General features: G+C 43.9%; 1 protein-coding gene across 5 annotated transcripts in view; it reads right to left on the reverse strand.

Annotated features, from left to right (window-relative positions):
• LOC137649990 (dmX-like protein 2) overlaps nucleotides 1–16,695 on the reverse strand; it is a 232,196-nt gene that overhangs the window by 169,267 nt on the left and 46,234 nt on the right. For all 5 annotated transcript variants that reach the window (XM_068382995.1, XM_068382994.1, XM_068382993.1 and 2 more), the window contains exons 16-18: nucleotides 4,949–5,067; nucleotides 4,289–4,453; nucleotides 980–1,229 (exon numbers count right to left, since the gene is read on the reverse strand). In XM_068382995.1, the coding sequence (XP_068239096.1) occupies nucleotides 980–1,229; nucleotides 4,289–4,453; nucleotides 4,949–5,067 (534 nt within the window). The remainder of the gene's footprint in view (nucleotides 1–979; nucleotides 1,230–4,288; nucleotides 4,454–4,948; nucleotides 5,068–16,695) is intronic.

Consider the following 16,695-nt stretch of genomic DNA (forward strand, 5'->3'; position numbering starts at 1 on the left):
TTGTTCGCCTCAGCTGAAAAAATTCTGTATAGAAATAATGGTTATCGTATTACTTTTTGATTGGCTGTTTTAACATTTTTCAAAATTTTTCCTTTGATCACACTCATCGTCAGCAGTAGCACAAACAAAGAAGAGACTCCAACTTTTGATGGGGTGCGGCGAATGCTGGGAGATCCCCAGATGCCACCAGAACCTGAAAGCCTGACGAAGTAAGTCCGAGGGCTACTTGCTACTGACGCATACCACCTGAGGATCGAGCCAGGGGTATAAGCACAGGAGTTGTGATAGCAGACACACCCAATGAGTGGAAAGAAGAAGCAAAACTCTATTCCTCCCATCAAATCATATGCTTGACAAAGAAAAGGAGGCCACAACCTACACTCAGCGCATGGGGATGATTGCAAACAATCATGCCCTTAGCAAGAGCACAGAGAGAGCGTGGATCTACAGCCTATTTAAAAAAAAAAAAACAGATGTAAAGCCCATCCTCCCACTATTAAGTGTCTTGCTTCATAGTATAAGAATCAACAGCCAACATTCACTTTCTGAAAGAAAAAGAAAATGATAAATTAGATTAATGGCGCATTGGTAGTCTACTCAGTACGGCCAAAAACATAAGTGAAGAGATTTTGACAGGTCAGGGGGCAGGGCTTCTCTTTCTCTCTCTCCCACCTGCCGCTTAACTGCTCATTGAAATGATTCAATAGGCATCCAGCTCGTGCTGAAAACATATCCCTTATTTAAAGGCTGATGGTTTGTATTTCTCGCAGGAACAAAAAAGGATTATGGCTCAATGTGGTTAATGTAACTTATATTTTACAGACAGTTCCAGATGTGTTGCCATTTTGATTCTAACTCTTAATGCCTCAAACTAACATATCAAAATGCTCAATCAAAAAATAAAACCAAATTTTCATTTACAGTTGTATCATTAATTTCTAAGCACAAGGAACTAAATGTATAAACAGCTGCAACATACCAGGAACAGTAATAGCACTCTTCCCATCTTTGCTGACCATGTGCCACTCCTGCCACTGAATTTCCATATTATCTCCTACTCCAGTCATGCGACATCTCCAAAAACGAACCGTATTGTCTGAGCATGCTGTCACCAACAGATAAGGAGCGTAACAAGCTGGGTAAATAGATGCTGAGCTAAGATGACCTGCAGCTGGAGATGCATGCACAACTTGTACCCCTACAGGCAGAGGAAGAGGTTGTGCACAAATCTAAGAGGAAAAAAGGATAACAGTATTTTAGCTTTACAATAATTTCCCGACTGATGCTATAGATAATTTTAACAGCAGTAAGGAAAATATGATAAGGGAATACCTATGTTAAAAGAAACACAATTGGAAAAAATGAAATCGGCTCTTATCGGAAATACAAAGTTTAAACAGTAACAAACTGAGGTATCATACAGAATAGGGCAATTCTCTCTCTCCACCAAATCTTTATGCAATAGTACAAGAATATGCACATAAACATACTCTAAATTAACTACAAGTTTACTACCAATGATGACAATTATAATATTAACAGAATACTAATAATAGAATCTATCATTTTCATACTTAGCCTGGTGTAATATCTATGAAGGGAAAGCTTCTTAACCTTAAAACAAAACACTACACTTTCTTCCCTCAATCGTTACATCCCTCCCCTCCAGGAGACCAACAAGTGCAGTATCATAACCTCAATCTGGGCAAAATCTGAGGGAAGCAGTCAAGCTCTATATTTCATTCTATTGAAGCCGTGAAAGATTTGTACTAATTCCGATAAATCACTGTAAGTGCACAGGAACGGGTAATTATGTGACTCTCATCAGTATCAAATATTCTATATTTTTATTTACCATGGAATGATTAAAGAAATGATTCATATTCTTTGCTAAACAACTCATCAGGAAAACACACTTTTCTATAAGAAAATTCCCTCTTACACATTCAGTGTTGGGATAAATGAAATAACATACTACAGCAAAGACTTGATTTACCAGAGGGTTGTTCTAAACCACATGCAATGCAAATCATGTGTAATTTTAACTATTTCCATAAGATGCAATGGTACAGGAGGTAGTTATATGCCATAAGTAAATTCATCAACACAAGCATTTTTGCTGTTTAAAAAAAAAAAATACATAGCATATAGAACAATTATTACCAGCAAATTCTCTACATATTTAGAATATTAAGATAAAACAATATTAATCCATACATTTTTAGATACAGTACCCCAACTCCAATAACTACATTTTGTGCAAAACTAGCATCATGATGAATGAAAGCCCTATAATTGCTACCGGAAAGAAAGTGAGGGAGCTCAAACACACCTCGCTACAGTCCTGAACTATCAGTATGCACTACACTGCAATATCATTTATTAACTAAAAGGACACTTGTTGAATCTGAATGTGGAGGTGAATCCATTAAATAATATGAATGATCATAGCATAATCGTTTATGTAACAAAGTAACATTCGTTGTTAAACTAAAAACTGTATTGAAAACAATATCTGCGATTAAATTTGGGAAATGCCGGGAAAGTGATATAATGCATTATCAACCAAGGCATATATAGGTTGTTCCTAAGCAATTGGTTCAGAAATGGATGTCAAGCAACTAGGAACGGCATCAATGGTCCTGACCATAGCTTCCTATGGAGTAAAAGATTATATGAATTCCAAGTCCAATTGACAGAAACAGATACCATAGCCAACACTTGAACGATGTAACCTACCCCTTTGTTAGCTGATAATGAGAGGGAAACAAAAGGAATTGAAGCTTATTCTAAAGTATTCAATTCTCTTTTTTGCTTTGTCTGAATAACAATATGATCAACCGACTCTGAAACCTCATATTATTACCTACACACATTATACAAAAAATGTAGGCTAACCAGTAAGATAAAATAAGTAAGACTACTGTAGTAGTAACACTCATAGCAATGCCAGGGGATGAAAAGGCTAAGCTACTGGCAAATGAAACGGTACGAGAGGAACTCAAAATGACAAGAAACAGTAGACTGCATAAAATGAGAAAATTGTTCCATAAAAAAAGAAATTGTGATTCAAGGCATTGCAACCAAATTATAGTTCAGTAAAGTACTTAAACACTAAGCTAGCCTTCCCAACTAACCTCCACAATAATACTGTAGAAGACAAAACAATAAAGGACTTGTCCCCTCAAACACTACTCCCTTCCTACAATTCCCTTCTCTATCTCAAATCCTCTGCCACAAATTTGACATACTGTACTATGTGATTTCTTTACCCTAATAATTGCATCATTCTGCACATTTATATCTTAATTCCCATTGTTGACCCTTATCCACAGTACAAAGGGTATAAGGATTTATCTCTTCTAATAACAGCCAACTAATGGAGGATTTAGCACAAAAACATGTTTAAAAAGCAGAAGAGTACAACACTCCACTGGCTGAAACCCCAGAGAGGAGGGATATAGGGGTTGAGAGAAAACCTTTTTCTATTCTACAATCTACAAGCTAATGCTTCTTAGATATTAGATATGTGACTCACAGATAAAAGTCATTGAGATAATATTGAATGACTCTATATGTCAACTACAATTCTTACGGTATTTGAGCTGAAGAAATTTTTAAAATATATTTTCTCAAATCATGAATACTGTATTATATAACAGAATGGCTTTTACTACCAAGGATCAAGTATATTTAGCTCTTTCCTGAGTTTATAACTAATAACCTTATGCTGAAGTTTTTATTAAAGCTATATGATATGGTGATTATCTAGCACCAGATCCGAGATTTATTGGCTTTGTATCAATCATGATAAAAAAAATACTTAACTAATTCCACAAAAGTGAAAGTTTTAATATATAACTTCCGTAGGCTGCAAAGGAATACTTCAAATCAAGTTAGAAAAGGCAAATGATTACACACACATGTTCAAATGCTGCAGATTTGCAAGAATATTAAGTGAAAACAGACTGTACTGGTACTGGAGTGGAGTATAATGCAAATAGAGAACAGAAAAATTGTACAACTGTGGCAATTTAAACCACAATAGGAATTATTTTGCTGTTTACAACAGAAGTGACATCCTAGCATTGGAAACTGATAATTGCCCAACCCAATTCACATCACTATATATCTATGTTATTCTGTTTGTTTTCATTATAAAAAATCCAAAATAAGATACTATCATACATTCAAATCTTTCCTGAAAAATATGGCATTGAAATTAGTTAACAACTGTTACATACATTCAAATTGATGAACCACATGGGATTAATATGAGGCAACTAACCTTGGAAGTAGTTATAACAATTGGAGATGCATCAATGTGGCCCTGACCAGCATTATTATCTGCGACTGGGGTGCTACGGCCAGATACACCATGTCCACCTTCATTCTCACCAGTATCAACTGAGTGAGCTTCTGAAGCAATGACTAGACGCCACAGATGCATTACCTAGGAAGGTGTTTACAATGTATAAAACTATTCAACTTCAACTTTCACTGGTTTTAGTTCTAACTAAATGTTGGTGATGTCAACATTTTCTATGCATCAATAAAAAAGCAAAATGAAAACAGATTGCTTACGATTTTACAAAATAACAAAGTGAAAACAGATTTCTTATGGTTTTACCAAATAATAGAGTGAAAACAGATTGTTAATGTATTCATAAAATAGAACAAATTATAAGATTGTTCATGCTGTCCCGAAACAACAAAATAAAAACAATAACTTTTCATTAAATAGTCAAGATTGACATTAAGCAGACCTACAATACCTTTTTAAAATGCTAATATTTAGTAACTTCACGATGGTAAAAAGGTATATACATCTATTATTAGAAGTATAATCACAATTTTGAGTCATAGTATATAAAATTAAGAGACAAACTTCAGCTGAAATATTATATGATATAGGAGGTAATGAATGTAGTGAATCACAATTACGTACTGATCCAGAGTTAGTTTTTTCTAGTAGTGTGATGTAGAAGGGCTCTTCAAATACAGCTGATGAGTGTAAATCCACAATAGGTGCATTTGCTGGATCAAACATCGATGAAGCCTCTTTCCCTGTTAAATGTTGAATGATAAGCTTTATCTTAATATCAATTGAGAATAAACAATAAAGTGAAGTCAAAACATTATCAAAAGAGGCTATTATTTCTTTTCTGATTTAAATGTAAAGTACAATGGATTTAAGTAACTCCTGTTAATGCTAGCAAAAAGCTGTGCCTCAAAATGTCAGGTAGTAGGTTGACCAGGGCACCAGCCACCCGTTGAGATACTACCGCTAAAGAGTTATGGGGTCTTTTGACTAGCCAGATGGTACTACATTGGATCCTTATCTCTTGTTACAGTTCATTTTCCCTTTGCCTACACACATCCACACTGAATAGTTTGGCCTATTCTTTAAATATTCTCCTCTGTCCTCACACACCTGAAAATCAAAAATTTTAAATAATTTTTATTTTTCCTAACATACTTACCGAGAACTACTTTCTTAGGAGTTACCTGTAATCTCCTCTCTACCGACCAGAGTTTTGTGTAGGATACCCTAAAACCCGTTTTCTATGGAGGGCTATCTCGGGCGTAAGAGAACATGCCCCGAGGGTAGCTTTTGCGCTAGGTCGAGGTCCGCCTGGGTCGTGATCGTCAGTAAGTTCTTCGGATGTTGTACAATACTCGCAAGGGCAGAGAGGCACTCGGGGAAGGAGGGGAGGGCCATTACCCGAAAGTAGTTCTCGGTAAGTATGTTAGGAAAAATGATATTTTAATTATAAAATAAATTTTTGAATATACTTACCCGGTGAATATATAATAGCTGCAACTCTGTTGCTCGACAGACAAAAAAAACAGTAAAAACTCGCCAGCGATCGCTATACAGGTTGCGGGTGTGCCCTCCAGCGCCAACTGTTGGCCAGATACCACTCTCTCGATGTAAACAAAGACTCAATTTCTTCTCATCCCACTGCGTCTCTATTGGGGAGGAAGGGAGGGTCGTTTAATTTATATATTCACCGGGTAAGTATATTCAAAAATTTATTTTATAATTAAAATATCATTTTTAAATATTTAACTTAGCCGGTGAATATATAATAGCTGATTCACACCCAGGGTGGTGGGTAGAGACCAGTTAAATATGTTTACATCGTCTAAGCTAAGAGTTTTTTATTTCATTTTGACAGTTATCAATATAACAAAACCAAAATAAATAGGTACCTGGTAAGGAAGTCGACTTAGACGATTACTCTGCCTTGTAAGTACGTCTTCCTTACGGAGCCCCGCGATCCTCTTAGGATGCTGACAGACCCCCAGGAGCTGAAGTATCAAGGGCTGCAACCCATACAACAGGACCTCATCAAATCCCTAATCTGGGCGCTCTCAAGAAATGACTTTGACCACCCGCCAAATCAACCAGGATGCGAAAGGCTTCTTAGCATTAAAACATTTCAAGAGACAGATTAAAAGGATATGGAATTAGGGAATTGTAGTGGTTGAGCCCTCACCCACTACTGCACTCGCTGCTACGAATGGTCCCAGTGTGTAGCAGTTCTCGTAAAGAGACTGGACATCTTTTAAGTAACATGACGCGAACACTGACTTGCTTCTCCAATAGGTTGCGTCCATGATACTTTGCAGAGATCTATTTTGCTTAAAGGCCACGGAAGTTGCTACAGCTCTAACCTCATGCGTCTTAACCTTAAGCAAAGATCGGTCTTCCTCACTCAAGTGTGAATGAGCTTCTCGTGTTAACAATCTGATAAAACATGACAAAGCATTCTTTGACATAGGCAAGGATGGTTTCTTAACCGAATACCATAACGCTTCAGATTGGCCTCGTAAAGGTTTAGTACGAGCTAAGTAGAACTTAAGAGCTCTAACAGGGCATAAGACTCTTTCTAGTTCATTGCCTACGATCTCCGATAAGCTGGGAATATCGAAAGATTTAGGCCAAGGACGAGAAGTTAGCTCATTTTTGGCTAGAAAACCAAGTTGCAGAGAACAAGTGGCTTTTTCTGACGAAAATCCGATGTTCTTGCTGAAGGCATGAATCTCACTGACTCTTTTAGCTGAGGCTAAGCATACCAGGAAAAGAGTCTTAAGAGTGAGATCTTTCAGGGAGGCTGACTGTAAAGGCTCAAACCTGTCTGATATGAGGAATCTTAGGACCACGTCTAAATTCCACCCAGGAGTAGCCAAACGACGCTCCTTAGTGGTCTCGAAAGACTTAAGGAGGTCTTGCAGATCTTTATTGTTGGAAAGATCTAAGCCTCTATGCCGGAAGACCGATGCCAACATGCTTCTGTAGCCCTTGATAGTGGGAGCTGAAAGGGATCGTCCTTTTCTCAGGTATAAGAGAAAAACAGCTATTTGGGCTACAGAGGTACTGGTCGAGGATACAGAAACTGACTTGCACCAGTCTCGGAAGACTTCCCACTTCGATTGGTAGACTCTAATGGTAGAAGCTCTCCTTGCTCTAGCAATCGCACTGGCTGCCTCCTTCGAAAAGCCTCTAGCTCTCGAGAGTCTTTCGATAGTCTGAAGGCAGTCAGACGAAGAGCGTGGAGGCTTTGGTGTACCTTCTTTACGTGTGGCTGACGTAGAAGGTCTACTCTTAGAGGAAGACTTCTGGGAACGTCTACTAACCATCGAAGTACCTCGGTGAACCATTCTCTCGCGGGCCAGAGGGGAGCAACTAACGTCAACCTTGTCCCTTCGTGAGAGGCGAACTTCTGCAGTACCTTGTTGACAATCTTGATTGGTGGGAATGCGTAAAGATCTAGATGTGACCAATCTAGGAGGAAGGCATCTATATGTATTGCTGCTGGGTCCGGGACTGGAGAGCAATAGATTGGAAGCCTCTTGGTCAGCGAGGTTGCAAAGAGATCTATGGTGGGTTGACCCCAAGTCGCCCAAAGTCTCTTGCACACATCCTTGTGGGGGTCCATTCGATTGGAATTACTTGACCTTTCCGACTGAGACAATCTGCTAGGACGTTCAAGTCGCCCTGGATGAACCTCGTTACTAGGGAGATGCCTCGATCTTTTGACCAGATGAGCAGGTCCCTTGCGACCTCGTACAAAGTCAGTGAGTGGGTACCTCCCTGTTTGTAAATGTACGCCAAGGCCGTGGTGTTGTCCGAGTTTACCTCCACCACCTTGCCTCGAAGGAGATTCTCGAAGCTTATCAAGGCCAGATGAACCGCCAAAAGCTCCTTGCTGTTAATATGCATGCTCCTCTGACTCGAGTTCCACAGACCTGAGCATTCCCGACCGTCCAGCGTCGCGCCCCAACCCAAGTCCGATGCGTCCGAGAAGAGAACGTGGTTGGGTATCTGAACTGCCAGGGGAAGACCCTCTCGTAGGCTGATATTGTCCTTCCACCAAGTCAGGCAAGACTTTATCTTTTCGGAAATCGGGATCGAGACCGCCTCTAGCGTCTTGTCCTTTTTCCAGTGAAAAACCAGATGGAATTGAAGAGGACGGAGGTGTAGCCTTCCTAGCGAGACAAATAGCTCCAGGGATGACAGCGTCCCTACCAGACTCATCCACAGCCTGACTGAGCAGCGTTCTTTCTTCAGCATCTTCTGGATGGAGAGCAGGGCTTGATCTATTCTGGGGGCCGACGGAAAAGCCCGAAAAACTTGACTGTGAATCTCCATCCCTAAATACAGAATAGTTTGGGATGGGACCAGCTGTGACTTTTCCAAATTGACTAGGAGTTCCAATTCCTTGGCCAGATCTAGAGTCCAATTGAGATCCTTCAGACAGCGATGACTGGAAGAGGCTCTGAGAAGCCAGTCGTCCAAGTACAGGGAGGCTCTGATCTCCGATAGCTCGAAACTGGTACCCCACATTCCTGTAAACAAACCTCAGAAACGGTTGGGAATCCGGGTGTATAGGAATGTGGAAGTATGCCTCCTGAAGGTCGAGAGAGACCATCCAGTCGCCTTCCATAAATGCTGTCAAGACAGCCTGGTAGACTTCATCGTGAAGTTTGACTTGACAATGAACACATTGAGCGCACTTGGCTCTTACGTACTCTTGCAGTGAACATGGCTGCCAAATCATGGAGCCATCCCTGAGGGACTTGTCCCTGCAGAGAACGTGGCTGTCAGATCATTGGAGCCATCCCTGAAAGCCTTGTTTATGCATGACATAATTGTACAGCAAAACTTCAAAGGCTCGAAAACAGCTGTGAAGTTGACCTGTAAAATCTTGGAGCGTCTCCTGGCTAGGCGCCAGGGAGAGTCTACGAGATTTGAGAAGTCTATCTGGGCAGAGGCCGGAACTCCCAAGCCGAGAACTTCTCTCGTGTCATATCAGACTCTCGCTCTATAAGCCAGTTTAAAAGAAGGGAAAGCAAAGGCTGTATCCCCCCAAACTCCTCCTGGTGATAAACCAGTCGCCTAGCAAACGTAAAGCTCTCTAGGAGAGCGAGAGAGCACTAGCTTATAAAACAACGGCTTCGAAGTAGCTAGGCCTAGTGTAAGCTCTGACGTTTAGGCAAACGAGGAGCAGCAGTTACAAAAAGATCCGGACAAAGATCCTTAAAAATCAGCATGATTTATTTAAAGTCCATAGAGGGCTAAGCAGCTTTAGGCTCCTCTCCGTCTGACAGAGTCCTCAAGGGAATATCAGTAGGAGGGGGAACAGCAACTTCCTCATCTAAAGGAACCTTGTCCGATAATAGCTGAGTCTCAAGCAAGGGAGAGACCTACCGTGGTGGCAATGCTTTACAAGCAGAGTCCACACGCACTGGTGCATTAGTAGCGGACCAGGACGCAACGTCATGTAACTGCTTGACAGTCTGTGAACTGTCAACAACAACAGGTGCGAGAAACCAGGACGCAACGTCATGTAACTGTTTGACAGTCTGTGAACTGTCAACAACAACAGGTGCGTGAGGACGCACAGCGTCCACTCGAGACTGCTTTGACCGCCTAGACTGAGCAGTCAAAACAACTCTAGAATGCAGAGGTTGACGCACAGCGTCAAAACAAGTCAACTCCGATTGTTAGCGAACGTCCTGAACGTCAACAGGAGCATCAGCAAGTGGCCTAACGTCCAAATGTGGCTGAAAATCTACACGAGACCGCATCGAGTGTGGTTCTAAACAACCTGACTGACGTGACTTAGCTACGCCAACGTCAACAGGACGCACAAAGGAACGTTAGGTTGGCTGAAAGCCAGGATCTCGATGAGATAAACGGCTAGGCTCAACGGACTAATCGGAAGAATAGTCTTCCATAAGGGAGGCAAGCTTATTCTGCATGTCTTGCCGTACAACCCATTTAGGATCAACGGAAATGGTTGCGGTAAGAGACGAGGGTAACGTCTGTGACCGCAACACTTTGCCAACAAAAAGACTCTCGGAGTCTGTGTTACGCTTTTGTTAGGCGGCGAGCAGTTATCCGATGACTGCATAGGGTCAGAGCTGTCCTAATGGCTGCAACCAGGACGCTGGACCTGTCCTGAAAGGACTGACTTTCGCTTAAGGGCCTCGAAACCTTGTTTCAGGTTTCTTATGCGAAAAGCCTTCGGATGACGAGGAGAAAATTGTCTCTCTCGCCTTATGGTAGGGGAGATCTTGGTAAGATACACCCGATACCATAGAGGGAAACGTCTGTTCGCTGATCAAGGCCTCTCGAACCCATAAGTCGTACGACATTACTTCTCCCCTGGGCTTGGGAGCTTGCAAGAGGTCCCGGACTAGGTGAACGACAGGCACGAACAGACGAACCCTCGGACGCAACACTGTAACACTTTGCGCAATATCACTTTATCACTACGATTTTCTGTTTTGCACTTATTTCACTGAAATCGAAACTTTCACTGATTTCTACCTGAAGCACGCAATTCTACCCTCATCAAAAGGTAGTAAATGCGAAATCAGTCGTATAATGCAAGCACATTAATACCAGCAAAAAAACAGTAAACATCTTTTAAGATAAAAAATTCAGTGGTTGGGGAAGAGAATAAACACTAGTTCATTCAAAACTACGTTTTCAATCTCTCACCGTACATTGCCTGGGGACGAGAATAAAACTAAAAACGTTTTATCCTTTCTCCCCGTACATAGACTAGGGACGAGAGTAACTCGAGAACAACGTTACCCGCTTGAACGGAACGTTTTCTCTCCTCTCTCTCCCTCCGTCTCTATCTCTCTCTCTCTCTCTCTCTTGATTTCGCACCTAAGAGAAGAGCCCAATTACGTTTCGTCAAAAAAACATGTTATTTGACCAAAGGAAAAAACTGAAAGGTTTTTCAATTAAAAAGTTCCTTTAAAATAGAATTTAAAACATTTAAGCTTTGAAAGAAGAATGAACAAAACGTCAGAATCGATTTACTCTTTCTGCAAAGTGAAACCGTGATACTCTCTCTCTCTATCGTAACGATAGAGCGCAAACTGCGTAGCATAAATAAACTAAACGTTAGTTCATCTTTGAAAACAGTACGAAGACTATTCAAAGAAAATCTTTCATAAAATATTTATTAAAAATATTCATTTAAAAAGTTTTAAATCATTAGCTCTTTAAAAGCTATTTACGATTGAAAGGGCTCAACGTTGTTTAACTTCGGTTTCCAAGTTAGGACCGCCTACTCTCAGGAAAGGTCGCATATAAACAAAACATTAAAATTTATTTTTTATGTTTATTATAAATGGAAAGTTAATCGAAGAGGCCTAATAAAGGCGGTGAGATATAAAATATATAGAGGAAAATCTATAATTAATTTATAACGTGATAAGATAATTACTAAAAGCCTAAACACAATTCCGTCTAAGGGAAGGGTCGGCCATTTAAAAGTCAAAGAAAGTCCATACTCTCTTTGTCACCAAAAATTAAATCTATCCAAAACGAGTTCAAGATTTAAGATGAAGATAAAACACCTGCACTGCGAAAGCTCAAACCAAAATGAAGTACTTCACCAAATATGTTGAGAAAACTCCAGGTTCTACAGCGAGTAAAAGTACGTCTTGTCGACACGTCGACAGAGAAGAAATTGAGTCTTTGTTTACATCGAGAGAGTGGTATCTGGCCAACAGTTGGCGCTCGTGGGCACACCCGCAACCTGTATAGCGATCGCTGGCGAGTTTTTACTGTTTTTTTTGTCTGTCGAGCAACAGAGTTGCAGCTATTATATATTCACCGGCTAAGTTAAATATTTAAAAATAAAAATTACTTAAAATTTTTGATTTGTTCTAACACGAATACTTACCTCGAACTACTTTCTTAGGAGACTTACACTTTAGGAGGCGGGAGTGCCTTTCTGACTTTCAGACCCAGTAAGCGGAAGCCAAGAGGCCTAGGTATAAACGAAACATACTAGGAAAACGGACGATAGGGTAACTACACAAAGAGCTCACGTTAGTGTCTAAGTACTTACCCTTTGAAAAACTTCTTCTGATGTTGAATCCAGTAACGTAGTTGAGGAGAAACGTGTTATCCAATGGTTACAAGAGGGTTATCTTCGATAAGGATAGGGAAAAACGGGGAATAGGGTGAAAGGGAACGAACCTGTGTCTCCCGGTTTGCTATCCACAATTGAGCCTGGGGCTTTTACCGTTAAACCACTTGGAGAGCGGAGATGACTGTTCCAATGGAGAACCCGTCTAAGGACTTCCTCGAGTAGTCCTTGAGGTAATGGGCAGTAAAGGTTGACTGGTTAGACCAGGTACCTGCCCGAAGGATCTGATCCACTGCCATGTTTTTCTCAAAGGCTAAGGACGTACTCAGACCCCTGATGTCATGGGATTTGGGGACGCCTGGTAAGGCCAGAGCTTCTTCCCTGTAGGCCCTGGCAATAACTTGTCTCAACCAGAAGGAAATGGTGTTCTTGGATACCAGTTTCTTAGTAACACCCGTGGAGACGAAAAGGCTCTTGATGCCTGGCCGGAGATGAGCCGTCCTTTCAAGGTAATTTCTAATGGCACGGACCGGGCATAATTTCAAATCCTCAGCCTTCCCCGTCCTAGGGATGGCTGGTAGAGAGAAACCTTCGAATTTAGGATCCCAGACAGCTGGATTCTGGGTCTTCGCCACAAAAGAGGGAACGAACTTGAAAGATATTTCCTTCCACCCCCTCGAATGAGAGACGTCATAAGACAGCCCATGGATCTCCCCTACTCTTTTAGCGGAAGCCAAGGCTAGCAAAAAGACTGTCTTGAGAGTGAGATCCCTGTCTACGATATCTTTCATTGGTTCGAAGGGGGGGCCACTTAACATCTTCAGGACCCTAGCTAAGTCCCACTGAGGTACCCAAACTGCCTGTGGGGGGCAGGACTGCTCGAAGCTCCTGACAAGCATCAAGATGTGCCTAGAGGAACCCAAGTCGATGCCCTTCAGGAGGAAGACTTGACCCAAGGCGGCTCGTACTCCTTTTATGGCTGGGATTGACATTCCTATTTTGTCCCTGAGATATACCAGAAAATCCGCTATGTCTGGGACCGAGGCTTTGAGGGGTTTAATGTGCCTCGAAGCGCACCACTTCGTGAAGGAGGCCCACTTAGCTTGGTAGACCGCTGCCGACGACCTTCTCAGGTATAGTGACATCCTCTTAGCAGTAGCTGATGAATACCCCTCCTTCTTCAGGAGTCGCTCGATAGTCTCCAGGCGTGAAGACGTAGAGACTGTGGGTTGTCGTGAAATCTGAGAAAATGCGGTTGTCGTAGAAGGTCTGCCCTGTCGGGGAGTGGCCACGGAGGTTGACTCGCCAGGTCTTTTAGGTCTGCGAACCACTCTCTCTCCGGCCACCAGGGCGCTACCAAAGTCATCCTTAAGTTCTGGGCAGTCCTTACTCTGTTGAGTACTTGCCTTATCAACGTGAAAGGGGGAAAAGCGTACACGTCTAGGTTGTCCCACCTGTGCTGAAAGGCATCCTCCAAGGCTGCCTTCGGGTCTGGGACAGGAGAACAATACATGGGAAGTTGCGTGTTCAGTTTGGTTGCAAAGAGGTCCAACACCGGGGAACCCCAACGTTGGATGATGAGCTTGGCTACTTCTGGAAGGAGGGACCATTCTGTCCCTACTATTTGACCCATCCTGCTGAGACCGTCGGCCAGCACGTTCTTTTTCCCGGGGATGAACCTTGCTAATAACACAACCTGGTTCGTTTCTGCCCAATCTAGAATCTCTAGGGCGAGATCGCACAATTCCCTTGACTTCAAACCTCCTTGTTTCTTTATGTATGCTACCACTGTGGCGTTGTCGCACATCAACGCCACAGTATTTCCCCTTAGTAGATCTACGAAGTGTAGGCAAGCTTTCTGGACTGCCTTCAACTCTAGGACATTGATTTGTAGGCTCTTTTCCCCGTCCATCCAGGTTCCTCTCGCTGTCTCGTCGAGGAGATGGGCTCCCCATCCCTGGTTGGAGGCGTCTGTGAACAGAAGTAACTCGGGAGGGTCGTTCGCGAAGGGCATCCCCTTGAGCGAGTTCGATCGGCAATGCCACCATTCCAGGGAGGGCATTGTGTTTGGTAGGACTGGGATTAGTTCTTGTTGCGAGTCCAGTTGGCACCAGAGGTTCTTCAGGTTCCATTGGACGGCTCTGAGCCTGATTCTCCCCTGGGGAACCAGTTTCTCCAACGACACCAGGTGCCCTATTAGTCTTTGCCAGTCCTTCGCTCTCCTGGGTTGCCCCGACAGGAACGGACGAAGGATATCCCTCAGATTGCTTATTCTGTCTTCCGAAGGAAATGCTTTTCCCAGATGGGTATCTAGTGTCATCCCCAAATAGGTCATTCTGGTGGAGGGGGATAGGTTCGATTTTTCTGGGTTGATCACGATACCCAGATCCTTGCAAAACTGGAGAAGTTTCATCCCTTGCTCTTTCAAGACGTCCTTCGAGGAGGAAAGAAGCAACCAGTCGTCCAGGTACCGGATGAGGCGAATGCCTCATTCGTGAGCCCACACTGAGACTGTCGTGAAGACTCTAGTGAATACCTGGGGCGCTGTTGACAATCCGAAGCAAAGGGTCTTGAATTGCAGGATCTGGGTACCCCATTTCACCCGGAGAAACTTTCGACTCGAGTGGTGGACCGGAATTTGGAAGTAAGCGTCCTTGAGGTCTAAGGTCATCATGTAATCTTTCTCCCACAAGGACAGCATGACTGACTTCGGGGTGTCCATTTTGAAGTCTGTCTTCCTTATGAATTTGTTGAGGGCCGACAGATCTATAACCGGCCTCCACCCCCCTGTCGCTTTTTCCACCAGGAACAGACGACTGTAGAAACCTGGACCTGGGTGTAGGATCTCCTCCATGGCGCCCTTCTCCAACATGGAGGACACCTCCTCTTGAAGGGCGGCTCTCTTCAACGGGTCCTTGGGAACCAGCCACTCCGACCGGATGGCCGGAATTAAAGGGGGGGGTTCTGCTAAGAACGGTAGCCTGTAGCCCTCCTTCAGTACGGACACTGTCTAGGGCTCTGCTCCGTGAGCTTTCCATGCTTGCCAATATAGTCTGAGGCATCCCCCAACCTGAGGCTTGGGCAGGGATAGGGGGCCTCTCACATCTCCTCCTGGAGGAGCGGCCTGAACGGCCCCCTCCTGGAGGAAGAATAACCTGTTCTAAAGGAGGCTGAAGCTGCTGGGGCTCCTCTACGGGGGGGCTGAGGCGCTGAGGCCCAGGAGGAAGAAGGAGCTTCTCGCTTCGTCATGCTAGGAGAGGCCTGAGACGTCGCGGCACTGTCTGAGACTGACCTCTTGTAGGGCGGTCTCCTTACTGGCGTAGGCCTGGGCGTGTTTAAATCTTTCCTTTTGGACACTTTCTCCATGATCGTTTCCAAGTCCTTTAAGGGGAACAAGGAGTCACCCCACAAAGGAAGGCTCCTCATGGCCCGCGCCTCTCTGTCTGGGACCTTTCGGGACACCTTCGCCAGGACGGTGTCTCTCTTGCGAAGCACCCAATTCGCGGTCAGGGCGAGGGACTGGTAAGTCTGGAACTTAAGAGTCTTACCCCCGGAGGTGATAAGTTCCCTCAGGAGGCTTTGCTGTTCTGGGTCTGTGGGGTCAAAGGTAGCTTGCACACCTACTAAGGTGGAAGCCCACCAGTCTAGCCAAGAGGAGACGTGTACCAGGTCCCTAAACATTTCCCCCATCATCGCAGCCTCCGATGGAGAAAAGCAGACTGGGGCTGAAGAGGCTCTGTCTTCCGAGACGCCCTGCCCCAGAATGTCGAGAGAAGGTTCTACTTTGCAGGCTCCCGGCCGTCGTCCTTCTGGTACATAGACCTTGCTCTGCGTTTTGAGCCACTGGAGTAACTTAGAGGAGCTCTGAGTCTTGGGGGGGCTTCGGCATTACCTGCCACCACTCTATCCACGTGCTCCTGTCCCAGGACGAGATCCCGGGCTACAGGAAGAGCCAGGGAGGTTTTTGGCTGGGCAGGGGCCTGCATCAGCCGGATAAGGCTGGACCTCCAATAGTCCTCGTCGGTAGCTGCCGGTTCTTCAATCTTGTGATGCCTCCTGATTAGGCCAATCACTCTTCTATAGGCCGAGTCCTCCGTCGGGGAACCCTCTCTACCGTCAGCTGAAGCTTCGGCTTGAGCCCGGGGAGCCGGGTCACCGGGCATCCCCACCGGGCGCCTTGGTCCTGGCACAACATGAACTCCCCTGCAGAGGTATTGGTCCTCCCCGGCGGAGGTCTCCGCACCAGGGGCGGGGGTTAGGACAGGCATCGCCGAACCGGCGAGGACTA

The sequence above is a fragment of the Palaemon carinicauda genome, chromosome 11 (assembly GCF_036898095.1).
Source record: "Palaemon carinicauda isolate YSFRI2023 chromosome 11, ASM3689809v2, whole genome shotgun sequence".
NCBI classification, from domain to species: domain Eukaryota; kingdom Metazoa; phylum Arthropoda; class Malacostraca; order Decapoda; family Palaemonidae; genus Palaemon; species Palaemon carinicauda.